General features: G+C 37.2%; 1 protein-coding gene across 1 annotated transcript in view; it reads left to right on the forward strand.

Moving 5' to 3' along the window:
* The window catches only part of LOC311070940 (uncharacterized protein), a 39,443-nt gene extending 24,091 nt beyond the window's left edge, over window positions 1-15,352 (forward strand). Inside the window, exons 11-15 of the mRNA XM_084095080.1 lie at window positions 1,286-1,390; window positions 2,714-2,889; window positions 3,103-3,212; window positions 6,362-6,556; window positions 14,989-15,352. Coding sequence (XP_083951206.1) covers window positions 1,286-1,390; window positions 2,714-2,889; window positions 3,103-3,212; window positions 6,362-6,556; window positions 14,989-15,082 — 680 coding nt within the window. The 3' untranslated portion in view covers window positions 15,083-15,352. The remainder of the gene's footprint in view (window positions 1-1,285; window positions 1,391-2,713; window positions 2,890-3,102; window positions 3,213-6,361; window positions 6,557-14,988) is intronic.
* Window positions 15,353-17,539: the final 2,187 nt, after the last annotated feature.

Consider the following 17,539-nt stretch of genomic DNA (forward strand, 5'->3'; position numbering starts at 1 on the left):
ATTAACTTTTATTCCCTACAAAATTATACCTCTGAATCTCTACAAGGGAAACCCCAAGAATTTGGCAGAAAGGATTTTGAATAGTCTCAATAGCTCCTCTCTGACTTGTTTTTGATGTACGCCGTTTAAAAATCTACCAGAAAATGAATGTAAATGAGTAAATAAGAAGGCTTTACGTGTCGTTTGAGGCCCTCGGGTGCTTCAGGGAGGCAAGGTGAGCCCTGGTACCTTCCCGTGTTTTTCATTACGCTCCTGAACATGCCAGAACTTGTCTTTATGAGATTCACTGCAAACTAAATCTTTTAAACTGCCGCTGATTGAGATTGTGAAATTACTGCTTTCTCCAAAGCTCGGGATTAAGGTTTAATTGTAGTTGCGTAGTACTTCAAATGTTTCTTTTGACTTTTTGTATAGTTTAAAATGTGACACAAACATTTGTGTTTTGCATGTAATTTGCGATGAGTTGGCGGGTGTCTGCAGTATTTTTATTTGTTTTGCTTTGCTTGTCTTTTTGTGGGATAGAAAAGCTTGCATTAGCCTGGGTTTCCCCATGCTGCCTTGGCGCAGCACGATTTTATTCACGCTGCTAGGCAGCCTGGGCACCATGGACCAGATTTTCCCCTCAAAAAGGGAACCAATCACAGAACGAGGAGGGAGCAGCAAGACGATGACGACGTCTATGCGACACACCAAAGCAGTTTGTTTATATCTATGGATCCAACATGGCATCAGACGCGAAGTTACCTTTCGATGCAGTGCAGCCTTAGATAGTGTTATAAGTAGTTTAGAACGCAAGTTTATTTCGTCTTCTTCCTCGTCGAATTTCTGTCGCTCTACATACGTCATCTGATATAATTGAAACGATTGGCTATGAGCTACGTACAGGCGCATTTGATAGACATTCGTAGCGCCCAATAAACGGCTCTGGGCATTCGTAAACCACGCCTCAAATACGAGAAAATGAACATGTGGTTCCCAGACCACGTCTCAATGAGACGAGGTCTGACGTTAGCCAGGCTAAGCTTGCATACAAAAAAAAAAAAAACGCTTTCTCTGCAACACTTGATTACACACTACAAGAAAAAAAATGATTTATTCATGTTTTATTTTTGTATTTTTCATATAACTTGATTTTATTTTATATAACTATTTATTTTTATTTGCTACTGTTATTTATTTTTATTTGCTATGTTTTTTTTACTATGTGTGTTTTTTATTTTTATTTTTTGGATCTTTCACATACCTGTTACATATAAAAAATTCTGTTTTACATCTGTCTTTGCAGAGAAAGTGAAAAAAGAAAGCGCAAAAGGCTGTACGAGTTCTCTCAGCGATGGACAACGCGATGTGAAACCTTCACAAAAAGGTGCCAAGAATGCTTCCAAAAAAGGTGAGCCGGTTCATAGAGATTATTTATGAGTAATTTAGGTCTGGACCTCCACACTATTAATCTAATGGGTCATCGCTATGAGAGATACAATGTCTTATAACGAAAGTCCTCCAGTACTTTGAGATGGCACCCTGCTGTATCGTACATGAGATTATAACGCCCCTTGGATCCAATCACATGGCACAAGTTAATACTATTGGCGGAAAGCCCAGAAAAAGAAATTCAAGACAATAGGCTAAAACCTTTGACACACTGTACTTCAGGTCACCAATTCATGCTTTCAATGTCAAGCGAATTACACTCAAGCAGAGAGCGTATCTACCAACTGTACTCTGTCACCTACCCGACTCAAAACCACCAAAACAGACGCTTTGAAATACAATACAGCCCACATTTCCTTGTTCTGTTGATGAGATTACAGGGGACAGGCTGAATCCCTAGTGGCATATGTGGCTGACATGGATATCTGTTCTCCAGCACACAGCCTGCATTAGCAAGAGCAGGCCGGCAGCACCTGTGTAAATGTGATAGAGTCTGATAACATTCACTTTTGTGCTGTGGGCGCATTTGTTGTGTGATGTTTGTTTGTATCTGGAAATATACTGCAACTTTCCAGTTGCAGAAGTTCACCCATTGACCAATTGGCACTACTTTTTAAATTTACTCACAAAGCCGCATTTCCACTGCAGGAACTTTCCCCAGGAACTAGGAACTTTGTGGTGGTACTTGGTGTGTTTTGACCGCAGGGACCAGGGTCTAAATGAAGTTCCGGGTAAATATTTCCCCCTCAGAGAGTCCCAACTCGCAAGGTAGTACTTTCTCAAAGTTAAGGAACTTTCAGGGGTGGGACTTGGGCACTCAAGTTCACGCAGCATTTCGATTGGTTGACTCCATGCAGCCTTTTATTTTAACCACCAGTCTTTTGCGGTGCGCGCAGTAAGAGTTGTTTGCTGTTCGAATCAACAGTGGAGTTTTAAAAATTTGACCGATGGACCGACTTCAGGCTTTATTAAGCTTATATGCGGAGGCTGAAATTCAGCGGGAACTGGAAAGTTGCGCGCAGTCCTACGTCACCGGACTAATTTGCCTAATCTTCACGGTATTTTAGACCACGATGGAAACGCAGACAGCAACAGGTCTGAGGGGAAAAAAAGTTGCTGGGACAAATTGTTCCGGGTAATTCCGGTGGAAACACGGCTAAAAGTGTGTGTGTATGATATATTTGTATAAATGTAGATAAACATATACTGCGCTTTCACTTCCAAGTCTTGCGATCTGTGATTCTTGAGACTTTAAGATTATGTTTCTTTTGTGTTTCTACAGAGGCTCCGGGCTCCAGCGCTAAGAATGTTTTCACACGACTGCTGAAAGTGGCTCAGCATTACATTTTGGAATCAGGCAAGAACAGTACAGCTGCCAAATCTTCTCCTGCCAAGAAGAGCTCTGCCCTCAGCCGCCTCCCCAAAGCAAGAATCTCCACCTCCTTCGCTCAGGCACAGGTGCACCTGCTTTTATGACCACCTTTGTATATAGATAAACCACATATTTGGCCTTAAACATGGCCTTTGCATTATTTGAAATCTAAAATTACAATGTGGTATCAGCAACTCCATTGTCTGTATCATATTTCTGAGAGAAGATACACTTTTGACACCTTTTTTGCTATGCATTTATCCTATGTACATATTCAGTCTAAGAAATATGTGATTCAGGTTCGAACCAAGAGGAGCAGTAGTAGACGGTCCCAGAATTCCTTTCAGGGTGGGGTCAAGGAGAAGCGACTCCCTTCTCAAGATTCAGATGGAGGTGCTACTGAAGACAGGTGTGTGAAAGAAATAGAGGCAAGATTGTAGAGAGATGTACAAGGAGTCAATAATCTGTCCCCTTTTGTGTTTAAATGGGTTTTCGTTAATTGGTACATTTTAATTGACTGCAATTCCTCTGCCTCAGAACTGTTAAATATAATACACTAATATAAATAGGATACTTCCAAAAATAAAAAGTTTGTCATTATTTACTCCAAGGTAATTGTTCTGAAATTTGAGTGTGAGTAAATAATGATCAAATGACTTTTTTCTTTCTTTGCAACACCAAAAAAAGTATTCAATGGAATTACAATAATTAAGTATATGCCTCTTGAAAATAAAATGAAGAAATCATTACAAATGTATTAATTACAAAATAAAAATGAATGTTTAAAACTTATTATTTTTATTTACTTATTAATAATTATTTTATTATTATTGAAAATAAAAAATAAATAAAATCCTGAAATTCATCCTAATTTATAGCATATTTCTCAGAAAACAGCGATGTCCAGTTTGCGAGCGAATCACACAACTTTTATGATGATTTAATGTTAATTTTGCATCATTTTTGAAGCTTGAAAGCTCCAGTCCTTATTAAAGGGTTAGTTCCACTGATCTATATAGAATGACAGAGTCATTCTATATAGATCAGTGGTTAGTTCTCCCCAAAATGAAAATGCTGTCATTAATTACTCACCCTCATGTCATTCCAAACCCGTAAGACCTTCATCTTCGGAACACAAATAAATAAATAGATATTTTTGATGAAATCAAGAGCTTTCTGAACAGCGTCAGAGACTGACACACAAATTTTGTTTTGTGTTTCGCACAGAAAGTACTCTTGTTGCTTCATAAAATTAAGGTTGAACCACTGTAGTCACATGGATTATTTCAACAATGTGTTTACTACCTTTCTGGGCCTTGGAAGTGGCAATTACGTTGCAGTCTATCTTTATTTCTGTTCTGAAAAGATGAACGAAGGTCTCACGGGTTTGGAACGACATGAAGGGTGAGTAATTAATGACAGAATTTTCATTTCTGGGTGAACTAACACTTTAATTGTAATTGCACGGAAAAAAACAGCCAGCACATTCTTCAAAATATCTTTTTTGTTGCTCAGAAGAAATAAAGTCATACCGGTTTGGAACGAGATGAGGGAGTAAATCATGAAAGAATTTTTATATTTCTGTGAATTCTCCCTTTAAACAATGTTCAGGTTGTTAAAGATAGATGGATGTCACCAATCAGGTCTTGTGTTTTTGTTTGTTTTTTTTTGTCGCCACAGAGTGACATAATTTATGGCTTTGTACTTTTGTCTGAGCAAGAATTAATCTGGTTCTGGAGCTTTAACCGTATGGGAAAATGCTTCTGGCTAGTTGAAATAGTTTTACGTGTCTAACTCACCTGTTTGCATGTGTGTGTGTATCTGATTATCTCTCTCTCTGCAGGAAATTCAAGTTCATGTGCACGTCATTGCATTTTATTATGAAGGCTTGTGTTCATACAGAACATTGCTAAGATGCCTAGATTTAGGCATCGTTTTGTAATTTGTTGATTTAGGTATAAATGGTTTAATCCATATTTCTAGGTGGCTGCATCCAACGTAATATCCCATAGTTCCTCAATGTTTGAAATAATTGGAAAATGTGCAATTGAAATTTTTCTATATCCTTTCTCCTGATAAAAGTTGGATAAGCATGTATACATATACCTGACATTCCCATCAGCTCCTGCATTAGTGTCATTAGAATGATCCTTAAGACAGAATGGGGTCACTGAGGGTCAGGGCATGGATTTTCTAATTTGACATGATGAGGAAATAAAGGGGCTGTTTCGCTGTGTGTGTCCAATCACCCAGCTCAAGTTTTCATCACTTCACCCTGATCCCAGAAAAACAGGCTTGAATACCTGGGGAGCAGGCTGTGTTGAAATACAGATATTCATTGTTCAGTCATGGAAGGAATCAGTGATTTTAAAGGTGTTTTAGGGTAGTCAGAAAATCCAGATTTGCATAAATAGGGTATTAGAAATAATATTGGAAAAACTCCCAGCTTTGTACAAAAGATCAGGATACTCTGGCATAGATTTTGCATCATATAGGTAGCAAACGCTAGTTGGTCTGCACTGCGAAAAAGCATTTTAATCCTAAAACAAGAGACATTTAATTAAGAAGCTAATTGCATAAGGTATTTAGACTTGTTTTCAGTGAAAATATAATATAATATTTTGTCAATGCCTTGACAATTAACTGAAATATGTTGAAGTAATAAAATTACTAAACAGAAATAACATAAATTGAAGATAAATAGAAATATTAAAAATAATGAATATGAATAAATACTATATTAGTAATATTATATATGATATTAAAATTACAATTAAATTTAGTTTTTGTCTTTACCAATTTTTTTTTTCTTGCTTAAAGCCTAAATAACAAATTTTGAAAAAATTTCTTTACAGGCAAACAAGGAGGCATTAAACAAATACTAATTAACATTTTTTTTGGCAGATGCATAATAAAACTATGTATTAATATAGATAACTCATGAAAATACATTTAGTTGATGTAATTATGCTGTTTAGTTTTTAATGGTTTATTTGAATGATTATTTGCATAAAAAAATACATACAACGTGGTTTATTTAAACCGTAATGTTCATTGAATGTAGTCAGTACCAGTTCTTAGTCAATAGCAATTTCCACACTAATACATGTTGAACTGTCTAGTCATCTGTTACGCAGTGATAACTAGTGTGGCTATGCTATGTTTTGTGATACAGTAAGTGTAATTATATGAGGGTGTGTGTGTGTTTTTTGTGAATACAGTAAACAGGGTGTATCATTCAGGACTGCAGGTGTAAATCAGTGTGTGTATGGTGTCCTGTTACTTCGGTGTAAAATCATCCAGTTAAAAGTAAAAGGAAGTGGAAAAACTTAATTTTTTCCTCTCGCAATAAGTCATTCCAAAAATCATGGCAACGGACGTTGGTAGGTTTATGTATATCACAGCCACTGCACTGGCCATTATTATTAATCGAAGGAGACGTATGTGTGTTATCCAGTCATTAATGGCAAGGAAAGACCCTTATACTTAAGTCTGTCCAAATACAGTCACTGTATGTCCCTGAGTGAGTTTCGAGTACTGATTTCTGACTCTTCACAGCTCCAGCTCTTCAGTCCGGCGGGTGAGGTCAGGGCCCGTGGGTAAAGTGGCTCGCAGAAGGAGTCGAGGTCAGTCCGGACGAGGAACTTCCCTCCTGTTGAAGAATCGCAGTTCTAGATCTCAACAAACACCCGCTCAAACATCTGAGCAGCCTGAGAACAGCAAGAATGATGATTGTCAAGAAACCCAAAGCAGGTACTTAATCATTTGCATTGAAGATTAATACATATTTGCTTTGTGTAGGCGCAGTGAAGACATTTGATCTTCTATCATAAACATTTGTTTGGCAATAATTCATGTGTTTTAACATTCTCTCTCCTTTGAGATCGGCTTAAACTGACAGGTGGCCACGTTGGTTTGGTTTGGCAAGGTTTTTGAAGACGTTAGTAATAATGATGCTTTAATCTGGGCTGAATCCCTCACATTGAAAGTGATTAATGCGACTGTATGGATTCTCTACAATAGAGAAGGATTTAAATAAAAAGATCCGGTAACCATGAAAGGTAAAAACTGAACGAGGTAAATGGGAGTTTTAGGGACTTTTTTCACCACTTTCGAGTGGCGTACCTGTGGATTAGTTTGAGCCCAGTGAGGAAGTCAGAGTTTTTGTTAGAAATAAATCAGGGCTTGTACATACTGTATATTTCACAAGCCAAAACACAAGTCAAAAACTCAAGCATTTATCATCAATAATCAATATCATATTGGCTATTAGATATTACATTTAGATTTTTAAAAAACTTTTTGATTTATTGATTTATATATATATCAGCCAGTAAAAGATATTTGTCATCTAACACTCACTTGAAGTTGATGTTTAAAAACACTAATAATTTAATAACACTGTTAAGTATAATCTTTAGCAAATCTCTAAATGAGTATCTAGTTTTTCATATTGTACATTATAATGTTGTGTTGCCTTAAAGGGATACTTCACCTCTGGAAAGATGAATGTGTATTTAAAATGGGTCATTTATGTTAAGAAATGTGAAATTATTTTTGAATTTGGAGCTTTCTAGACTGAGAAAAGCCAGAAAATGTATTTTTGGCTAATGTGGATGAAAGACAACTCCCAGAATGCACTTGCTTCGCTGCCCTAGGAGGCCACTCCCAAGCCACGCCTACCGGTAAGAGAGCGCAGTAAACAACAAGGCTAGGCTACTAGTGAGTCTCCGTGACGAGTCTGCTCTGCCCGGGATTTCGAGATCGCCCAAAAATGTCCGGGATTCGGCTTTTGCGTTCTACAGTCGCCATTCATTCATTATGTTTACTGTGGCGAGCAGGACAAGGCTGAGGGGCGCGGGAGAACGGCGCGAGGCCGGTGGCGTGATTACTGATAACCGACACCGAGACGCACCGGTCTCGTATCTCTCCCGGAGGAGTGGGAATTTTCTCAGCAATGTTAAAACGCACATCAACCGATCACTTGTTTAGCGTTCATGTAAACACTACATTCAGATTCACCAATCGGAATGAATTCAGTTAGATTGAAACAAAAGGTGTTCATGTAAACAATGAATGGCGACTGCAGAAAGCAAAAGCCGAATCCCGGACATTTTGGACGATCTCGACGGCCGGACATGTCCGGGAAAAAGAGGATGGTAACCCCTACTACTCAGCTTTCTCCTACTACTCAGCTTTCTCCTACTACTCAGCTTTCTCCACAGAACAAGAGCCTGCTAGCTTAGCTTCCAAAGAAAGACGACTGACACTATGTGTACATTCTGTGAGTGAGATCCCACCCTCTATGGGCAGGTTGAAAACATGCGGGACAGCCCCTACTACTGGCTGTAGTCTTTAGCCTCTGGCCAAAAAAATCCTCCGATGACGTCAAAATCGTCATTTTGCAGACAAAAAATACATAAATTTCGCGTCTCAGGGGGATATGAGGGTGGAAAGCATGGTAATTCGAAAATACTACAGGTTTTCTACAAATACAAAGCTTAATGCTAAATCCTGAAGTATCCCTTTAATTCTAGGGATGCACGATATATCGGCCACCATATCGGTATCGGCCGTTATATGTTCATTTTTAATGTTATCGTTATCGACCCAATAAAAAAAATTGCCGGATATATTAAAGCTCATAAATAATGGATTATTTCCTTCCTAGCTGAGACACTTCAAATGCGCACCGTTCGCCATGATGGTTTTGAATTGCTTGAAATATGATTGGAATCCAAAAAATTCAAAAAAGGTAAATACAGTTAAAGGATTAGTTCACCTCAAAATGAAAATTTCCTGATAATTTACTCACCCCAATGCCATCCAAGATGTCCATGTCTTTCTTTCTTCAAAAGAAATTAAGTTTTTTGAGGAAAACATTTCAGGATTTTTCTCTAAACAATGGAGTTCAATGGCAACCAGAATGTTGAAGTTCAAATCAAATCAATGCCGAATTATCAGTTATCGGTATCGACCAAAATTTTCATATTTCATCCCTACTAAATTCACATTTACAATAGCATTTAAAATAAATAGTTGTAGTGTTTTGTTTTTAATTTATTTAGACAGAATAGTGCACATTTTAATGTCGACCATTTATTGATAACTAATTTTACGTTACAGCCGATAACCAAGTTATCGGTTTCGAAATTTTAATATTGGTGCATCACTATATTTATCAAAATTCCCACCTTGAGAAATTCGTCCATACTCAAGCTGAGCAGTGCATTGACTTCGTCACTGGGGAAAAAAAGTGAATGATAAAGATACAAGCGATTATGAGAACAAAAATAAATTGTTATTATGCCTGCTTTTTTGGTCCCTGACTTTCACCGTTTTAACATCCAGCATCTTTACCCTCTGGGATCAGACGGAAAAGCTGTAGGTGTAGTGGAAAAATGAAGCAGAAGCGTGGATCTCCGGTCAGTTATGTCAGCAAGCCGTATTTAAACCCTCAGGCCCCCAGAGGCCAATGTCCTGCCATTTCCACCGGCCCTCTTCTGACACAGGAGCAGAGGAGTCACACCAGCTATGAAAACAAGCATCTGGCCTTTCAACTTTTAACATCCTCCTTCCTGGTGCCTTTGCACTGTCCTTTGTAGCGCTTGTAATGATGTCAGGGAAGACCGTGAAACTTTCCTTGAATGGGACTTGAAAGTTGTTGCAAAGGTTTTCTTAAAGTCACCATGAAATCAAAATTGACAGTTCTTTTTTTTAAGGAATATTGCAGTATTTATTATGAATAAAAAAAAAAAAGATGCACATGGGTAAATTATTTATGTGACCTCGTAATCTTTAATCAACATAATGTGTTTACTGGCGTGAGGGCGGAGCAACCTGTCACTCACATGAGATCACAGCAATAGCAAAGCACAACCATCCAATCAATTCGCAGTGGACAAAATCAAGTCCCTCCGTACATTTTTTTTCTAGTTTGAGATGCTGTTTCACTTTTATTTGTCACAATGGGGAAGAAAAGACTATCACAACTTCCGTTTCACATCGACTTTAAGTTTGTGTCTGTGCGTGAGTGTTCAACAAACATGTTGTTCCTTTAGTTTCAGCATCACCTCCTGAGAATTTTAATCCTCCCGTGAACCAATAATGCAGTTAATACAGGGGTTCAAAATGAGGCTCCTGGATCCTTGCCAGGAACATCTTAATTACTACTCCGAAGCATAAAAGTGTTCTAACTACATTTTTCTTTTTTCACATTCATAGAGAAGTATGTGAAGAGAAACTTTGATGCAGGCTAACTGACTCGGTTTTCTTCTGGTTTTATAAAAAATGTCCCTGTGGCACATAAAAAGTAAACACAATGAAACTATTTTATGAAAGGAAATTTAGTCTGAAGGTTTCCTTTTGTCACAAAAAGAATGTGAAATATCATTCAGGTTATATCATTTGAAATATATTTTAAAGATAATTTAAGTTTATTTTACACACTTTAAGCATTATCGTATCGCATGTCGAATATCGCATCATTTAATGAGTTATCGCATATTGCATTTTTCTTCAATATCGTGCAGCCCTACTTAAATATTTATTTAGTTAATTTTTGGAGCAATTTAAGTTCATTTAAAAAAATGTACTTTTTATATTTCCACTTTTTATGCTTCTTTCCATTGGTAAACTGTTCCACACAGCTCTGGAAGCTCATATACTTTTATTAGTTTGTATGTTTTCAATGGACATTCGACATTATTTTTGTAGCTCAGTGAGTAAATAAAAAAAAAAAAAAAATGTATATACATATTTTGAATTTGATTCTTATACAAGTAGTGTATCAGAGGATAACTGCTACTTTTTTCCTTCTTTGAAGTTAGCATTGCTTCTAGTGGAACGAATTTTTTTATTTTTTATTTTTTCACCACAGTTGGCTTTCTTCTCAAACCTGACTGGATCTGTGGTGTGGTTCTTTTCTTAATCTTGTGATTACCAGACGTCCCACCTCTGAAAAGAGCCAGAGTGAGGGAGGGTATGGGGAAATCCTCTGTCCCTGTATGCCATGTGTGCGTCACGCTCCGAACGAACAGCGGAGACATGTGATCCCATGCCCAGTGTTTGATCTTCATTTTCTGTGTCTGGTTTCTACAGGCTCCCAGGGGGAAAGATTACAGCATATCTGGCAACTCTGACAATGTAGTGATGGGATACATGGGTTGAAATGCAGCACACATTTGTCCATGCGTGTAGGTTCGTGCCTAGCTGTTGGATAGGGGTGCGATAGCCTTTGTCGTTCGCTCAGGTGCGATGGTTGCGTAACAACCGTGAGCGTAAGTAGGAAAGTTGATCAGGGAACTGCTGATATTATCTGATCACATAGAGATTCAAGTGACCGTGTTGGTGGCTCTGCTATAACACTGAGGAACGATGTAGTAGGATCAAATCCCAAGGGAAGTGCGTGTCGTATGAACTCCCATGATTAACAACACAGATCCGGAGTGGCGTTTACTTATTCATAGGTTAGCTCCTGATTTCCCAGCATCACCCTGCTGTTTAGAAGTCTGTGTCTTCCCCAGAGGAGCGGGTCATTAGGGAATTTCTTTCCATCTTGTTTCGAAACCCGAGTCCGTGCGAAGTTTTTAAAGTGCATGGTTACTCGTTTGTTTTAGATATAATTTAGACTGGTGAGTTATAGTTTAGCTCTCTTCCAAAGCCGACTGATTAGAAATGAACAGGCGACTTGACTATTTTATTCCATTAGCATGTTGCTAAGATAACAACTCAGTACTGTAGAGAACATAATTAGTGCACAGTTAATAGCTTTTAATATGCTATATTATATGTGATTCATCTGATTAATATGCTGTATTATATTATATGCTTTTAGATTTTCACACACAAGTACAGTATATTGAGTTAACGTTTTTATATGGATCTAAATTGAAAATGTTTTAATGTTTTGCATTCAATGGATTTGAATGAAATCCAATATATTTATAACTTTATGAAAGTTTCTCCTAATGCACTGAGCGTGTCATTCTTCTTTAGATTTTAGACAAATTATTCTATATTAAAAGGGAGATTAGGGTTACTAGATTTTGCAATTCAAACATTCATAAAAATATAAAATGTTGGTTATGCAAATTGAATGTGTATTGATGGAAATGTATAGGTTGGATCGTTGGTACTAAATGAGGAGTGCGGGTCTTTGGACTCTGACTATTTCACACTCTTTAACTATGCAAATATTTCCCAACTGAGAGGAATGGTCTGGATCTTTCTTCGTCACACACACACACACACACACACACACACTCACACAATCAATGTGCTGACCTTTATTACTTTTGAAGAGGTGTTAAGATGCCACTTCAAGTTTCTTTCAAGAATCCTTCTCTTTCTGCACATTCATTCATATATATATATATATATATATATATATATATATATATATATATATATATATATATATATATATATATATATATATATATATATATGCAGTTTAAACCCTTTAACCATTTAATGTTTTCATTCCAGTTTAGTTCATGTATACTTGGTGTAATTATTTAGTGCAGTTATGTTTGAAATTGTTTGAATATGTTTGCATATCTTTAACTGACCCCAGGTGATGTTGCTGGCTTTGTCAAAGGTAGTTAATGACTTCTCAAATGTACAGTAAAAGGTCCACCAAAACCACTATTCAAGCTCACTCCTATTGTGACCACATGAATACTAAATGAGGTTTAGTTGCCTAAGTATAATTTATGCATGAATATTGATAATTAGTGCCATCACAATTACATCTATAGGGTACAAAAGTCTGAGACCATTAGTGAAAACTTTCTTTGTATGCTTTTATATATATATATATATATATATATAATATATATATATATATATAATATATAAATATAAAAAATCTGGAAATATACGATTATTTGAAGTTTACATGAATTTCTTAGTATTTACTTTGTTGACAGCATACAAAATCATAATTATAAAGCCATATTTTCAGGCTTTTAAATATTTCAGAACACTAAAAATGGCATTTTTTTTCCCCCCATATTTAAATGACACAAATAACATTTACACCTTCAGGGCTTTGCCACTTCATTCCAACCCGTTCACGTACGTTCATGTCCAAGTCACACTTGGACAGTGTTATGCTGTCCAGGTCAAGAGGCCAGCAAGGTTCTTTAATGAACCAAGGAATTATAGATATTCGGTTAACCCATCATGAGCAAAGGTGCTTAAATTGGGTCTTTACTAGCCTTTCCATTATTTCCCCACATCCTTTTAAGCAACAGCAGCTGTCTAGTACATTATAGAGAGTTTGTGCCCAAATAGGTCATCCCAAACCCAGATGACTGTCTTTTTTTCCATGTAACACAAAAGGAGAAATTTTTCACTGCAGGTTTTCATCATAACGTGCAAAAAAAGTTCTTAATACAACCCGTGCACTACATTTGAATTATTTTTAAGTGTTAGAATAGCGGAATATTATTTCATATATTCAATCTTGCACACAAGAACCAATGGCGTTTGGTGTCATTGATGTTAAAATCTGTTGTCAAGTTTGAATATGTGAATTAACGTCCGTCAGATTGCATTTCAATTCATCGAAACTCTGTGAGATCAGTATTTCTGGCCATTCTACACCTCCATTGTCCTCCAGACTGCTCTGTCTCAGTGGCTCTCGCTGGGCCTTCTGCACCTCACAGAACCGACAAACGCTAAATCCAGCATGGCTAAACTCTTCAGAATAATCTTCTTAAACACAATTGTGGCGGACCCCAGTGAGTGTGCAGTGGAAAGCAGCTGGTCCATACGGACACACATACTCCATACTCCCATCAGCAACTGGTGCGTGTGATAGACTGCAGAGCTCTTAGGCTGTACAGCGGAGCTGGGGAGCTTGAAAGAGACATATTGGGATAAAGCATTTTTAATCTGAAAGCATGCTTAGCACACCGTTTAACCACCACTGGGCTTGTGTTTTGTGGACATAGTGATGTGGAAACAGATCGTCCCAATTCATAGCTCCAGCTGGTGAATGTGTGATTCTCTTCGGATGGAAAACACTTTAAAAGCAAGGAGTTCTTATGAAAAGAAGAGGAGCTTGTTATCTTTGCCACAGAAATATTTTTAAATGCATCGGTTAGAGCCACAAATTGGATTTTTAGTGCATTTTCCGGTTAGTTGATTCAAATCAGCTAATGCAACATAATTCTTGAGCATCAAAATTTAAGTTAATTTTGTGCAATCGGTTTAAATTTGTAAAAAAAAAATATATATATATATTTTTTGCTCCAGATTTTCTGAAAATCTCAAGCGTTAATTTTTGTCGGTGTGCTGTTTAGTACTATTCTAATACTTTTAGAATAAACAAATATATTTTTTTTTACACTTCTGGTTGTATGCCAGAAATTTTGTTTTGTGTATTTATAAAAAAAAAAAAATGATTATATAATATAACTTGTATAATGTGTTATATAATATAATTTGTATAATGTGTTATATAATATAATATAATATAATATATATATATATTGGTAATACTTTCTACCAATGTCTTCTTCAGATGGCCATAGCACATAGTCAAATATGCTGTGGTCATGCATATTCATTTTCTGAATATGCACATCTAGTAGGTATAACTGAATGAATTTCAGTTCATACAAGACTAGAACAAACCCATTCGATTTTAATTGTCATTGAAAAGGTTTCATTTAATGGGAATATTTTCATAATTTTTTGAGTGATTTTAAGTGCAAGATACTGTTCAGTGAACGGCACAGCAGGGCAAAGTGATATTTTGAGCACTCCTGAGAGACTAGAGCGAGACAATAAAGGACGAGAGTGCTCTTGTTGCCTGAGGTGGCTTTAGCTGAGAACAGCTCGTGCTTTTAGCACTCAGTTTTCTAGAGCACAAGCTGCAGGGCCTATAAGAACAGTTGTTACAACAGGCTGTTTTTTTTAGCAACATACACATGAGATGTGCTTCATTTCCCTAATAGTTTTAAATCTATACTGGATCTAATTTTAGTTATGCAATTTATTGAGGAATGCAATTTTTGAAACCTTATTTTATAGTCTAACAGGTTACAGATTCAAATTAGTAAGTGGACCATGAGCTGGGCAAGGACGAAAACACTGTGATCATGCTTTTATTGTTCAGAAAGTCATTTTGACCCACACCTTGACTAACTACTTCTTTGTGTTTGTAAACAAAGGAATGCATCTGCACGGCGTCCATCGCTGAACGAGAGAAACTTCATCACGTGCCCAATGACAACAAGTCAAGTGCGAGAATCGCAGCTAATTTGAGACCACGTGGGACTCGTTATGGAACAAGGTGTGCTCACTTCATAACTGCTCAATGAAACACTGCCATTTGACAATTAAATCAGGCCTGGTCGGACTCCTCCTTTAACTTCTCTGAAGATGCTGCTAATGTGCACTACGAACTTTAAATCAGTGAATGTTAATGTATGAATTTAGCATTCTCACTACCCTGTCGGACTATTCCATCAGTAAATGTGTGATGTCCAGATTTTAATGTAGCTTTTATAGCCATTTAATAAAAGATTAATTCATAATAAACTTTTGGGCTTGTCTTCTTGGCTTAGAGTTCCTGTCCTAACTGGACTTCTTAAATAGCATCTACTGGATCATTCCTGTTGTGCAGTACATTTGTGTTGTGCAGGAATTGTCCAGAAGATGACATTATTTCCAGTGGGAAAGCAACTGCACAAAAATCTGTACAAATAAATGGATATATTAAATCGTATCCCGTTACATAAAATTACGGAAATTGGATATTAACATTTCAAAAGAAAGATCAATTTCAAGTTGACACCCTAATTTAAAGAACTGAGCAATGGAAAACTTGCTAGCGTTTTATTTCCATCCTGTTAAGAATCGTTTTAATTTTCTTGCCGTTGTTTTAAAAAATCCATATGCTTAATCAGTTTAAGTTGTGTATGAGCTTAACCACGGTACATTTTTGAAAGTGTGTCCATTTAAAGAAATTCTTCAAATTATCACACAAGAATTATCTTTATTACAAGAGTTCAAAAGCTATTGCATAACAGCAATGATCCTACTTCAGAGCATCTAAGATGTTTGCTTTCTGAGTATTATATTTTGATAGTCTGAGAGATAATATTCCAGTCAAATCAAGGTAGCGGTTTTAATATTGTGAATTTAATATTGTGTATATGTCAATGAAATGAAAAGCCGTGCTTGTTAAAGACTAAGGGCCAGATTTACAAAACAGGGCAAATTAGCGCAAGAACGCAATTCCAAAAAAGCGCCGATGGGAGTGGAAAGTTCTGAAGTTCTCAAATGAAAGAACACAGACGCAGCCGGATCAGTTCCATAATGACCAACACAATCTACTTAGTGTCTGGTTTAAGATGTCTGGTTCGTCCTTTATTGGTATTGACTAGCGCAAACCTTAGTAAATCACCTTGAGCGATTCATTTAAATTCTCTCCTCCCATAAACTTTGCGTGTGAAAGGGAAACTCCAACAAATGCATATGCAATAAGATCAGCCGCAAAAATAACCCTGTTCACGCCTTTTCAGAGCTCATTTTTCACTGCGTGTCTTTAGTAAATCCTGACAGTAGTTTTTTAACGCAAAAAGAGGGTTTGCGCTAAATGCCCTAATCTGCCCCTAAATGAACAGTGTGGCTCTATTGGATCCCACAGGCCTCTCTACTGTAGCTTCACAGCCTTCTGTGGTAAGAGGTTGGTACTTGCTAGTTGGAGTACAGTGACAAGATACAAAAACATAGAAAACAACTTTTTGTGTGAGAGCATGTGTGCTTTTGCGTGGGTGTGTCATAAAGTGTCTGGGCCCTGTAATTATCTGAGGTGTAGCTTTCAAATGAACAGCGGCACACGCGAACGAGACATGCACTGATGTCATGTGACAGTGGAAGAGCCGGTTTCTGAAATGTTGTTTTATCACCTCCTCTGTTTGTGCCGCTTCATACCCCTCGAAGGCCTTTTGCTGTTTGCAAGTGAGCATATAGATTCAGTCCTGAAACGCTCCACATTCACACACGTTTTGACATCAATGGCAAGGTAAATTTGTAGTTAAGTCAACATAAAGAGTAACGTGGGAAGGGCTTTATTCACACACTGAAAAGCTGATTGATTATCCTGAGATAGTCTTATCATTAGTCTTGTTAGATTTTTTCACACAGACCTCGCACTTTCACCGGCTGACTTCACCTCAAATGAAGTTGGAGGCTTGGAGAACAGCCAGTATTTCAGTTCTTTACCCATTCAAAGCGTCTTTAATGGCCTAAATTAACTTTAAACTGAACATTAGTCACTGACTACTATTGAAAAGGTTTGTTGGCACCGTTTACTACAACATACACAAATTAAAACTAATCACGAAGCAGCAGACCAGAATGTTTTTGGTGCTTTTCATGTAAAGCTCATAATTGGGGAGCTGTGGGTGGTTGACAGGGTGTTTTGAGTGTTGTTAGTGTACTGTTATGCGGTTAACATTGTTCTGGATGGTTTCTAGGTTGTTTTAAGTGGCTACTTGGTGGTTGCTACAGTGTTTTGGATGGTTACTAGGGTGTTGCTAGGGTATTCTGGGTGGATGGATGCTAGGGTGTTTTAAGCGATTGCTAGGTTCTAAGTGGCTGCTAGGTTGTTTTGGATGGTTACTAGGGTGTTGCTAGGGTATTCTAGGTGGATGGATGCTAGGGTGTTTTAAGCGATTGCTAGGTTGTAAGTGGCTGCTAGGTGGTTTCATAAGT

Source organism: Abramis brama (assembly GCF_963993115.1).
Source record: "Abramis brama genome assembly, chromosome: 20".
In the NCBI taxonomy this organism is placed as follows: domain Eukaryota; kingdom Metazoa; phylum Chordata; class Actinopteri; order Cypriniformes; family Leuciscidae; genus Abramis; species Abramis brama.